At 57.1% G+C, this 12,818-nt stretch overlaps 1 protein-coding gene across 2 annotated transcripts; it reads left to right on the top strand.

Moving 5' to 3' along the window:
• Positions 1–616: 616 nt before the first annotated feature.
• On the top strand, positions 617–11,669 carry GPR4 (G protein-coupled receptor 4). Of its 2 annotated transcripts, XM_055145486.1 has the most exons (3): positions 707–722; positions 1,405–1,472; positions 7,944–11,669. In XM_055145486.1, exon 3 carries the CDS (start codon positions 8,705–8,707, stop codon positions 9,800–9,802), a length of 1,098 nt encoding a protein of 365 aa, XP_055001461.1. In that variant the 5' UTR covers positions 707–722; positions 1,405–1,472; positions 7,944–8,704; the 3' UTR covers positions 9,803–11,669. The 2 variants fall into 2 exon arrangements, with proteins under 2 accessions (XP_055001460.1, XP_055001461.1); XM_055145485.1 differs by lacking the exon at positions 1,405–1,472 and having other exon boundaries at positions 617–722.
• The last annotated feature ends 1,149 nt before the right edge of the window (positions 11,670–12,818 follow it).

The raw sequence follows: 12,818 nt of genomic DNA, 5'->3' as shown, positions 1-12,818 counted from the left end.
GGTGCTCAGGGCTTCCTCCTGGCTCTGTGCTCAGGAGTCTGGACACCTTGAAATGACACCATTAAGAGAGAGGATCTTGGGTGGGGGCGATAGTACAGTGGCTGGGACATCTGTCTTGCATGTAGTTGACCAGGGTTCTACTCCCGACAGCTCATATGGTCACCAGAGCTCCTCCAGGAGTGATCCCTGAGTGCAGAGCCAGGAGTAAACCCTGAGCATTGCCAGGTGTGACCCAAACCTCAAAGGGGAGGGGATGTCCCTGAGTGGCCACGTTGACAGCAGGGGAAACTGAGGCACAGTGAGGTTTATTTCTTTTTCCTAGGTTAAGATCAGGCCCGAGGCAGAGCAAGGGGCTCCTTCTAGGGGGTGACCCTGATTCTGGCCCCTGTATTCAATGCAATGACTAGTAGTTGATTTAAGTGGAGGCTTGGGGGCACCCTTAGGCCCTAGCTGCAGTCGCACCAGAGATGCTGCAGCATGAAATGTTGCCCGAAGGGGCGGTTCCAACCAGGATGGAGAATTGCCGGGTGCTCCAGCCTGTCCTAGGGTGAAAGCCAAAGGGGTTAAAGGGGCGCGTCCTGGGAGGGGCTAACCCGGGCGGGCCGGGGAGGGGCGGGGCCTGAGCGGGCGGCTCGGGCCGGGGGCCGGGAGGGGGCGCCGCCGGGTCCACGCGCCGCCGTCGGGCGCAGTCGGGGAGCGTCGGGTCCAGCCGCGCCGCGCAGGTAGGCGCCCGCCCCCCGGGACTCCCCGTACCCCGTGCGCCCCGCGCCCCGGCCGGCTGCCTCAGTGTCCCGCGCCGTCGCCCTGCCCGGCCCCCTCGGTGCCCGCTCCCCGCCGTCCGCGCGCCGGGTCCAGCCGGGGCCGCGTCAGTCTCGCCTGGGCGCGTCTGTCCATCCCTCTGCGGGACCCCGGGGCACTCTCTCTCCCCGTCTCCCGGGCGCCGTCCCCCTGTCCCGGGGCGTCTCGGTCTCCCAGGGTCGCGCCCTCTCCCCGTCCCGTCCCCGCCCTCCCCCCAGGTTTCTGACTCGGGCGCCCCGTTACCCTTCCCAGCCCTCTCGCTTCACTGCCGCGGCAGCGTCACCCGCTAAGGCACCCTCTCCCCACCTTTATCTCTTTCCCAGTCCTGTCCGTGCCCCGTGGGCTTCTCCCTAGATTAGGGGCTTTTTAGGAATGGGGTCCAGGGAGCAGCAGGGCTGCCCAAGGACAGGTGGACTGGGACTGAGACCCCTGAGCCCCCCTCCCCAGAACCGCCCTCTGCGTGGGGGGTAGCACCCACCCCACCCTCCAATTTCAGGAATTCCTGGCTGGGGGGGGGGAACTTCCTCCCCCACTTCCTCCCTTCCAGGATTTGGCAGGGTCACCTTTAACTCCTTACTGCCTGTGTCTCACCTTCCCCCTTCGTAGGGGCCACTGTGTACCCCCAGCCGCAGAAACGCAGAGCAATGGCCTGGGAGTCTGCACTGTTTACCCAGGTGGGGTGCTCTCAGAGGGGTTTGCTTTGAAGCACAAAGGGAAATGGTTGGGTGCACACCACCCCCGGAACTCACTCAGGACCCACTCAAGCCTCCTGCTCCCTGAACCCCAAGGCTTCCTAGCCCCCCCTGTCCTGAGGCTGGGCATGAAATCAAGCTCAAAAGGTTCACAGGAGGATTTGAGGTTTTTCTCCTTTTTCGGAGAAATGAGAAAGAACCAGGGAGGTGGCAAGGGGGTCCTGAACCCTGAGGCTTTTATAATCCAGAGTCCCGGAATGCAATTTTGGGGGAGAGAGGTTGGGGGTTACATCTGCTGGGGCTCAGGGCTTACCCCTGGCTCTGTATTCAGGGATCACTCCTAGAGGTGCTCAGGGGACCCTGTAGGGTGTCAGGGATCCAACTCTGTTTGCCCTGTGGAAGGCAAGTGCCTGGCCCCTGTCGTCCTGTCCTGTCGCTCTGGCCCCCTGAAACGTAGATCTGGGATGGGAGAGCCCCCGGGGTGAGTGGCTATGATTTGACCCAGGAACCAGAACTCGGAACTCGAGAATCAAAAGACTTTGGGGGGTTTTGAATCCTTCAGTCCAGAAAGATTAGTGGAAGAATCTTGGCCCTTGTCAGACTCCTTGGAGTAGAGCCTTCTTTAGAACAAACGCGCTTGGGGCCAGCCAAGAGCCCCTCCCCATTCCACAGATGGGCAAACTGAGGCTCAGGAGTGGAAAAGTCCTCGGGAAGTGCCCAGAGGAGGCTGGCGGCGGGGAGGGACTAGGCTTTGGGATTCAACCCAGGCCCAAATCTGGAGCTGGGGAGGAGTTTTGCCAGTTGCCCAGTCCGATTAATTTGGGGCAGGAGGGTTTTGCGGGAAGGAGGGGCATGCCCGGGGCTTCAGGGAAGCTTGGCTGGCCCTGATCCCGACATCCAGAGGCGAGAGAGAAACTGTTTCTCGAAGCTCGGGGTGGTGGTGGGGAGGGTGTGGGGGGTGAGCGCGTGCGAGTGGTGTTGGGGAGAAGGAGCGGGGAGAGGAGCCGCAGGAGGGCAAGGAAGAGCCCCCCCACTTCGGGCTCCTGACCCTCCCCAAGAAACCCACTGTTCCCGCGGGGCAGGACCTATAATTTCGTTTTATGTCTAGACAAATAATAACTCAGCTGGTGTCGGTGAGAGCCAGGAGGGGGGCGCGAAGAAGCAGGTCCCGCTGGACGGCGTCCGAGCTCCTCCCGGCCCCCTCCCCACTCTCTGTCAAGCCTTAGCATCTTCGGGGTTTTGCTGCCCGCTGCCATCTGTGCCCCTCAGGTGGGCGGGGAGTTCTAAAACAGGCCTGAGTCGATCTGGGGTGGGGTGGGGGGTGGGGAGGGAAAGCGGTTTCACCAGCCTGGGACTGTTCTCTTTTGTCCGAAAAGAAAAGGGAAATGCGCATTCGCCTTTGCAGGGCGCAAGATAATCATCAGAGTTTAATAATAGATTATGAAACTGGTAGAATGTCCCCCCCAACTGAAAAATCCAGCAGCGCGCTAACAATAGCACTTTAAACTCCTGGAATGTGAGACTCCAGAATACTGGGGCACTGGAGGGGTGAGAGCAGGTCTGGGTGCAGGGGTGGAGGGGTAATAACATGCGGGGGGAAGGGAGGGGGGGAGAGCAGGTGGGACCCCCAACAGGGGATGGAACCTAAACCCTGAGTCGCGCTGGGTGAGAAGCCCGGGGTGCAGAGGGAGAATTGGAGCACCCTGGGGCTCCTTCTAGGATAAGGACCCCGTGAGGAGAAATGGGGGAACTGAGGCCCAGTTTCCCCACCCCTAGCACGGAGGCTGGACCAGCTGCCCCCTGATTTCCGCCCGCTGCCAAGACAGCAGGTGGGCAGCGGGGCTCTGATCACATTTTGTCCCCTAAGGAAGCACGAAGGTGCAGACTGGAGCTGGGCTGGTCCCCTGGGGCGCGGGGCAGCGCAGAGCAGAGACGCGGAGAGGGGGAGAGACTGCCCGGAGAATTTCAGGACAAGGCTGGTGAGGGAGGGAGAGCTGACTGGGAGGGGGTGCGGGGGTGTGGGGGTGCTGCATTTCCTCCCCTGGTCTTTGTAACAACCCCCAGTAGCCCGGAGGAGGACTGTGCCCTAACAGGGGGTACATTCTTCCTGTCTCCCACACTCAGGCTTCCTGCTGCTTTCGGGGGAGCCAGCCCCTGGAGAACCAGAGAGAAGGGACAAGGGGTGTTTCTTGTGGGGCCTGAGATTTGGGGGTTGATCTTCCAACGAGGGGGGGGTAGGTGCTGGTGGGGCCACTCCTGGCGGGGCTCATAGCACCCGATGATCAAACCAGGCCTGAGATCGAACCAGGGGCGGCAACATGCAAAGCAAGTGCCTTACTTGCTCTGTGTGCTTTTGCTCCAGCCCCTCTCGCTTGCTTTTCGTTTGTTTGTTTGTTTGTTTGGGTCACACCCGTGATGGACAGGGGTTACTCCTGACTCTGCACTCAGGAATTACTCTTGGCGGTGCTCAGGAGACCCTATGGGATGCTGGGAATCGAACCCGGGTTGGCCGCGTGCAAGGCAAACACCCTACCCGCTGTGCTATCGCTCCAGCCCCTCACTTGCTTTTTGTGGTGAGAAAGTCTGTGTATCTGGGGCTGGAGTGATAGCACAACAGGGAGGGCGCTTGCCTCGCATGCCACCAACCCGGGTTCGATCCCCGGCATCCCATAGGGTCCCCTGAGCACTGCCAGGAGTGATTCCTGAGTACAGAGCCAGGAGTAACTCCTGAATATCGCTGGGTGTGACCAAATCCTGCCCCCCCCAAAAAAAAAGTCTATATATCTTTCAGAGAATTTGTAAAGGGAACAGACAGCCCCAGAAAGACACAAGGAGGTGACAGGGATTGAAGGAGGGATGGAGAAACCCCTTGCGGCTGAGGAAAGCCTTGAGGAGGGAAACAGCCCGACTGATGCTATCTCTGCCCCTGCCTTGTCCCGCTGGGTCTCAGTTTCCCCCTGCCCCCAAAGGTGGTCAGAGAACTGTGGCTCTGGGGAAAGCTCCAAGTCCCCTGGAGGGTGGGAAGGTGGGTCCATCCATCTTGGACGGGAAAAGAAGGAGGGGGAAAAGAAGGAGGGTGTTGGAGCATCCCTCCCCAGGCCCAGCACCCCAAGGAAGGAGGGCAGCGGGGGGAGGGAGAGGTGAGCACTGCACTGGCTCCCCCTCCAGGAAATTAGCCACGGGAAATCTATTTCCTCTGGCTCATGCCTTAGTGCCCGCTCAGAGGGTAGGACACGGAACGCCCGGCTTCTGGGGCCAGGGAGAAAGCACAGCGGGGAGGCACTTGTCGTGCACATGGCCCATCCCAGTTTGACCCCCAGTACTGCACAGTCCCCCGAGCACAGAGCCAGGAGTAGCCGCTGAGCACTGCTGGGTATGGGCCTCCCAGTCACACATAGAACCACAGTTTTTGGGTCAGTTCAGGGGTTAGGGTATTTGCTGTGCCACTGTCAGCCCAGGTTTGATCCTCAGCATATGGTCCCCTGGACCCCAATAGGAATGATCCCTGAGCACAGAACCAGGAGTAACAAGCCCTGAGCATTGCTGAGTGTGCCCCCTCCCAACAAAAAAATAACTGGTTTCTTTTTCTTTTTTTTTGCATCACACCCGGCAATGCTGGGAATCGAACCCGGGTCAGCCAAGTGCAAGGCAAACGCCCTACCCACTGTGCTATTATTCCAGCCCCAATAACTGATTTTTTTGCTTTGGGGGTCACACCTGGCGATGCACAGGGGTTACTCCTGGCTCATGTACTCAGGAATCACTCCTGGCGGTGCTCAGGGACCATATGGGATGCTGGGAATTGAACCCGGGTTGGCTGCGTGCAAGGCAAACGCCCTACCCGCTGTGCTATTGCTCCAGCCCCAATAACTGATTTATTTTTATGAGAAAAAAAAACAAACACTTTTTGAGCCACACCCAGTGATTCTCAGAGGTGACTCCTGGCTCTGCATGTAGAAATTACTCCTAGTGAAATTACTCCTAGTGGTCTCGAGAGACCTATAGGGTGCCAGGGGTCGAACCCTGGTTGGCCAAGCAAGCTCCAGCCTATGCAGTGTACAATTGCTCTGGCCCCAAGAAAAAAAATATCCTTTTGCTGTCAGAGCGATAGCTCCACGGGGTGAGCAAATGTTTTCCAAGCAGGAGGGAGGCCTGCGCTGGAATGGGGAGGAGCGCCGAAGCCCCGCTGGGTGACGCCCGAAAACCAGAAAAAAGTTTTTCTTTTTAATTGGTTTCCAAATTGGTTTGTTTCTTCTCACAGCTCAGCAGTGCCCATAAGTACTAACTGCTTCGATCCTGTACAGTTTAGACAGGCGCTTATGCTCAGACTTCCGCATCTGGGGGTGCTGGAGACACCACCTCTAGACAGAAGGCAGAGGAGGAACGATGATTCTCTCGGGGTCACAGGTGGCTGGGCGGGGGGGAGGAGCCCTGAGTGACTTGATCTGGGCGTGGTGGGGTTCAACCCGAAGCGAGGCAAACCTGGATTGCAGTGTTCCATCCAAAATAAGCTTCCTCCCTCCCTTCTCCCCGGGATCCAGTCTGGCCCTGGGCATGGGAGGGGCCCCTGCTCTCTCCTTGAGGACCCCCACGGTGGGAAAGATTTCCCCACAGGACCCAGGCGGCCTGACCATCAGGAGTCAGTTATGGACCAGATACATCCTGCCCTCTCCCCATCCGCCTCTTTCCCTGGGACCCCACAGGGTTTGAGCTAAAAGTGGAGAGGGAGCCTGCATGAGGGGTGGGGCTGGCCGCATTTATGTGTGTGTGTGTGTGTGTGTGTGTGTGTGTGTGTGTGTGTGTGTGTGGTGAGCATGCTCTGTGGTTCTTGGGACCATTCCTGGCAGTGTTTTGGGACCATGGGGTGCTGCGTATGGAAGCAGCCTTGGCATACAGAGCCTGCCCTCCAGCCCTCTGAGCCATCTCCCAGGCCCAGAACATCCAGACAGACTGACAGACAGGGTGGGGAGCAGAACTCTGGGTAGGAAGGTAAGAAAGTTGGATCGAAGAAGAACTGGAGGAAGGGGGTGTCAGCTAAAGCATAAGGAAAAGGTTTCTTTTGTTTTGGGGCCACATGTGGCAGTACTCAGGGCTTACTCCGGGCTCTGTGCTCAGGGATCAGTTCTGGCAGGGTTTGGGGGAATCAAATGGGATGCCAGGTATCGAACCTGGGTCTGCAGAGTGCAGGGCACACACTCTATCCCCTGAACTGTCTCTCTGCCCCAGTGATGTCTCTGTGTGTGACTGTTCGCTGGTTTGTTTTTGGGTCACGCCTGGCAATGCTTAGGATTAGTACTGGCTCTGCACTCAGGAACCATGCCTGGTGGTGCTCGGGGGGCCATATGGGATGTTGGGGTCAAACCCGGGTTGGCTGCAAACACCATACCAGCTGTACTACCCTCGAACCTTAGTGACTGGGTTTCTTTTTTTTTTGTTTTTTTTGTTTTGGACCACACCCAGCCGCGCTCAGGGTTTACTCCTGGCTCTGTGGCATTATGGAAAGAAACCTGGGGGTTGAACCCATGTTGGCTGCATGCAAACTAAGTGCCTTACCTGCCACACTATGTCTCTCTGTCTCCCTCCACCCCTTTCCGTCCAGTTATTCCAGAGAAAGGGGGCTCCAGATGGCCCCCTCCCTCCATCAGGACCTTGGACAGGTCCCTGAACTACCAGCCTCAATTTGTCCATTTTACTCTCCTGGCGAACTCTGCATGGGTTCTTGAAAAGCTCATATTCCGGGCTGGAGTGATAGTACAGTGAGGAGGGTGCTTGCCTTGCGTGCAACCAACCTGGGTTCGATCCCCGGCACCTCATAGGGTCCCCTGAACACACCAAGAGTGACTCCTGAGTGCAGAGCCAGGAGTAAGTATTGAGCATCTCCAAGTATTGCCCCCAAACACACACACACACACACACACACACACACACACACACACAAGCTCATAGCTCCGCCTCAGAAAAAGGGTTTAGGATTGGGTAATGATGAGGTGTCAGGATTCAATATCCTCTTGTGATTATTACATCATCATCACTGTTGTGGAGAGCAGGGTGCCCTGGGTGATGGTGGGAGGCTGGTCCCAGTTCTGTCATGGCCTCATTGCCTTGCTGTGTGTCCTTGAGAGGATCACTTGGCCTCTCTGGTCCATCCCCATTTCCTTGTCTGTGCAGTTACCACATTAGCTGGAACATGACACGAGCCTGGACCCATTGAACATGTTTTCAGAAAATGCTTCCACCTGAGCTGATTGAGTGTCTGCGGAGCTGAGTCCATTTCAGCCTCTCGTAGGGGCTGGAACCGGGCATGGAACAGAGACCCTCAAATCTCTGTTTCCAAATATCTGCCGCTTAGACTATGCCACCGGGCTTGCCCGGGGACCCTTTGCCACTCCCTTTGCAGGAGTTCAGGTGAGGGGTGGGTCGGAGCTGTCGCCCTGAGCACCTCTCTCCCCACAGGTGCCACTAAGACACTTCAAGCTCTGAGCTCCGCAGTGAAGTGTGTGGCCTCGTCCTTCCGCACGGCCCGGCCCCAGCAAGAGCAAGAAGAGGTCGTTCAAGTCCCACTCGCCTCCCGGGGTCGCCTCTACAGCAACACCCACAGGGGCCGCTCCTAGATTCCCCCCTCAACAAGTACCCCCTTTACTTCATTGCTTCTTGGGGTCCAGGGACCTGATTCTTCCAAAAGCCCCTTGTCCTATTTCAGGCCCTCGCTGGAAACCCAGGGACCTCCCACCGCAGTGTTTCAGTGCCTTCCAGTACATTCCACCGCACCATTATTTCCACGTGGGCACTGACTTCCTCCATCCTCCACTAACACCGCCTGTCATCCCTGCCTGACTCATTCCTCTCTCTGAACACGCTCCTCCACCCCACTGCCAACTTTTGTGGGATCCCAACTCTCGCTCAGTTTCCCAATTCCTCACTCGGCTCAGTTTAAGTCCACAATCACCTCCTTGACATAGCTCCTTGTTAACCCGCCCATCACCTAACTCCTTTTTTTCCCCATCCACCGTCTTCCTCTAGGCTCCCCTCTCCCTTGACCACTCTGGCACCCCACCTCTAGGTTCTGCTTCTTGTCTTGCCAGGCCACTGACTCCCACCATGTTGCCCTGAGCCTCCAAATCGGGGGGCTCAGGGGGCCCCATGGCCTCCTGCCCCCAGTCGACCCCACGCCCCTGTGGGCTCGGGGAAGATCCCACACCCACGCAGCGCTGAGCATGGGCAACCGCACGTGGGAGGGCTGCCACGTGGATTCCCGAGTGGACCACCTCTTCCCGCCGTCCCTGTACATTTTCGTCATCGGCGTGGGGCTGCCCACCAACTGCCTGGCCCTGTGGGCCGCCTACCGCCAGGTGCGCCAGCGCAATGAGCTGGGCGTGTACCTGATGAACCTGAGCATCGCCGACCTGCTGTACATCGGCACGCTGCCGCTGTGGGTCGACTACTTCCTGCACCACGACAACTGGATCCACGGGCCCGGCTCCTGCAAGCTCTTCGGTTTCATCTTCTACACCAACATCTACATCAGCATCGCCTTCCTCTGCTGCATCTCCGTCGACCGCTACCTGGCCGTGGCACACCCGCTGCGCTTCGCCCGCCTGCGCCGGGTCAAGACGGCCGTGGCCGTGAGCTCCGTGGTCTGGGCCACCGAGCTGGGTGCCAACTCGGCGCCGCTCTTCCACGACGAGCTCTTTCGGGACCGCTACAACCACACCTTCTGCTTCGAGAAGTTCCCCATGGAGGGCTGGGTGGCCTGGATGAACCTCTACCGGGTCTTCGTGGGCTTCCTCTTCCCCTGGGCGCTGATGCTGCTCTGCTACCGCGGCATCGTGCGCGCCGTGCGCCGCAGCGTGTCCACCGAGCGCCAGGAGAAGGCCAAGATCAAGCGGCTGGCGCTGAGCCTGCTGGCCATCGTGCTGGTCTGCTTCGCGCCCTACCACGTGCTCCTGCTCTCCCGCAGCGCCGTCTACCTGGGCCGCCCGGGCCACTGCGGCTTCGAGGAGCGCGTCTTCTCCGCCTACCACAGCTCGCTGGCCTTCACCAGCCTCAACTGCGTGGCCGACCCCATCCTCTACTGCCTGGTCAACGAGGGCGCGCGCGGCGACGTGGCCAAGGCGCTGCGCAACCTGCGCCGCTTCCTGGCCAGCGACAAGCCGCAGGAGATGGCCAGCGCCTCCCTCACCCTGGACACGCCGCTCTCCTCCAAAAGGAACAGCACGGCCAAGGCCCTGGCCGCGAGCTGGGGGCCCGTGCCGCAAGCTCGGGGGGATCAGGTGCCCATGAAGATGCTACCACCACCGCCCCAGGCCCAGTGAACCACTACCCCCACCCCAGCAGCGATGGGCGCGGAGCCCCGCCCACCCCGAGCCCCGCCCCTCTTAGCCCTGCCCCTGAGCCATGTGCCCTTTAAGCCCTGCCACCTCCAAGCTCCACCCTTCACTGGCCCCCTCCAGCCTGTTCCGTTGTATGCAAATTGTATGTAAATGAGGGAGTTTCATAATCCTAAAGTAGAAGAACCTAGGGAAAGATTTCCTGGTCCACCCTCCTCCTTTCCAGTGATGCCCTAACGATTTAGTGCCACGCCCTGTGCTGGCAGCTGCTAGTGACAGACATGACACGTCCAATGCAGGCTCTGTGTACAATAGAGCATCCCACATCCAAAAAGGGTACTTGATCCAGCTTAAGGTCAGGACTTCCAGGAAAAGGTAGAGAGGGGCAGAAAGTCAGACTTTGGTTTATCATAAAACTAAACAAAGTCAGGAAGCTGCCCTCCTGGGTATGGGCTGATTCTATCCCAATATGACAGGGTCATTTTGTCCTGGGCCCACTGGCCTGAGGAGTGTTTTATTACAGAGATTCATTTGCACTATCTCTGTTAAACCCAGTGCTAGCCAGGCTTGGGGACAAATCAGCAGAAAGACTGTGACAAGGACAGCCTGGTGGGGTTCTCACGAAGTGGGTCAACAGTGATGTTTGAAATTGGTAAGTGCAGCAGGGAGAAACAAAGCCAAAAGGGGGGTCCGTGGAGTAATATGGGGTCTGGTTTTAGCAAGGTGGAACAGGGCATAGCTTTACTCAGTAGGTGGCATCTGTGCTCAGACCTCCAGGAGGGAAGAGCCCTGTGTCTGTTGGGGGGAGAGCACTGCAGAGAGAAGATCGAGTGCCATGATACTGGGATAAAATTCCTGGGTCTTGAGGTCTAGAGATTAAACGGGAGCTGCAAGGGGTCTGGAACAGAAGAAGGAAGCTATTTGACTCAAGTGTTAAAAGTGCAAGGGGTAGTGTTTGTTGAGTGGGGGGCTGGGAGGGCAGAATTTGAGACAAAAGGATTAAAGCTGGGAGCCCCTCAAGGAGGTGGAGGTGAAAGGCGAGGAGGTAAAGAGGCAAGGAGATGCTGGCATCAGACCAACACAACAGTAGTAAAGTTAGCCTGGTGTGATGGCCATCTTTGGTGTGTATTTAGACAGAAAACTGACAGAAGAAGCACCACGGGAGGGTTGTATCACATGGAACCTTGGCCCATCCTGGGAAAAGGGTGCCCAGGGGGCCTACACTGAATGATCCCAGGCTCCACTTCAGGGCGGTCACCAGAGAGGCCAAGCCACTAGGTCAGGGCAACACAGCCAGTGAGTCAGCCCTGGAGCCCTCCTGGCCTCCCTCCCTCAGCTCTCTGTTCCCACGCCCTAGGATGGCCAAGGCTCAGTCCTGGCTCTGAGGGGTCATTTGCAGAGCTGGAGGAAGGCTGTGCCCCTTAGGGTAGGTAACTTTGCTTCCTGCCTCTTTCTGCATATGTATGCCAGGGTCTGAGTTGCTGATGGGATCTGAGGGTCACACACACACACTCTCTCTTGCCTTAGAAGAGGTTCCTGGAATTCCTGCTCAACAAAAGGAAGAGGGGGAGGAGGGGCGAGAGACTAAAACCAACTTAATGAGAAAAATAGTTTTGCAGAAGGGCGGGAGAGTTCCTGGCAGGCCGGAAATTGGTGCTTTGGTGGTATTGGAGGGACGGAAAAATAAAATCGACCATCGACCGGGGATATGAGGGCATTTCCTGGTCACCATACCATAAAGTTACTTGGACGGAGGTGCAGGGGGACAGAGCCAGCCCCTCTGGAGAATTGGATGGAAGAATATCGGTCCTTTACCAAATATTACTTCCCATTCGCTCAATAAATATTTATTAAGGACCTACTGTGTACCAGGCACTGTTCAAGGAGTTGAGGAAACAGCAGTGAATTTACTGAAAATTGGCAAAATTGGGAGATTTTGCTTTTTGAGCCACAGCTCCTGGGGTGGGGTGTGGCGGGGAGGGCACATGATTTGGGGGATCAAACTGAGGGCTCCTTCACACCAAGCATGTGGCCAACCATCTGAGCCGTCTCCCTAGCCCTGGAATCGCAATTCATCATTGGAGGATAGCTGCCCCCAGTGGGTCCTTGGGTCTCCAAGAACAGAAAACCCTGGGTTAGTTCTGATAAAATCTCAGCCTTAGCTCCATGTCAATTATCTCTAGAACTTGGGATAAATTCTTTCCAGCCTCTTTTGTAAAATAGGCAGGGAACTGGTCCCATGAGAGATTTTGTAATCTTTTTTTTTGGGGGGGTGGGGTCACACCTGGTGATGTTCAGGGCTTACTCCTGGCTCTGCACTCAGAAATTACTCCTGGCAGTGCTTGGGGGACCCCTATGGGATGCCAGGGATTGAACGTGGGTTGGGGGAGTGCAAGGCAAGTGCCCTACCAGCTGTGCTATCTCTGCAGCCCCTCCCATAACAATCTTGATGAAGAACCTTGAATTAGCCCCCAGGTATCCTCCTCCCAATTCTGGTCCAGAAGTAATCCTAAGGAAAGGGAAGGAGGGTTCTTTTTTTTTTTTTTTTTTTGGTTTTGTGGTTTGAGTCACATCCACAGTGCTCAGGGGGCTATTCCCAGCTCCCTGCTTGGATGGTCACACAATGCTGAGATCCAGCCTCTGCTTTCTCTATGTGCAATGTGTGTCCAGGTGGTACAGTTCTCGCACTAGCCTGGGAGAGGGTGTTTTTATGGATCTTGGCATCTTAGACATTTGGATTATTCTCTCTGTGCAATGTGTGTCCAGCTGGTACAGTTCTCGCACTAGCCTGGGAGAGGGTGTTTTTATGGATCTTAGCATCTTTGACATTTGGATTATCTGTATTTTTTTTTTTCTGGTTTTCGACCACACCTGGTGGTGCTCAGGGCTTACTTCTGGCTCTGCACTCAGGTTAGGCTCAGAGAACCATATGTAGTGCTGGAACCCTACTTGTACTATTGCTTCAGCCCCGTTTAGACGATTTAGGGGTGATTTTTTCCCT

This window comes from Sorex araneus, chromosome 8 (genome assembly GCF_027595985.1).
Source record: "Sorex araneus isolate mSorAra2 chromosome 8, mSorAra2.pri, whole genome shotgun sequence".
NCBI lineage: Eukaryota > Metazoa > Chordata > Mammalia > Eulipotyphla > Soricidae > Sorex > Sorex araneus.
Note: the sequence above shows the minus strand (reverse complement) of the source record. Positions and strands in the feature narration are given on the sequence as shown.

What these genes read in the sequence shown, in the direction of transcription:
- GPR4 (XM_055145485.1), top strand. Translation starts at nt 8,705, where the DNA reads ATGGGCAACCGCACGTGGGAGGGCTGCCACGTGGATTCCCGAGTGGAC.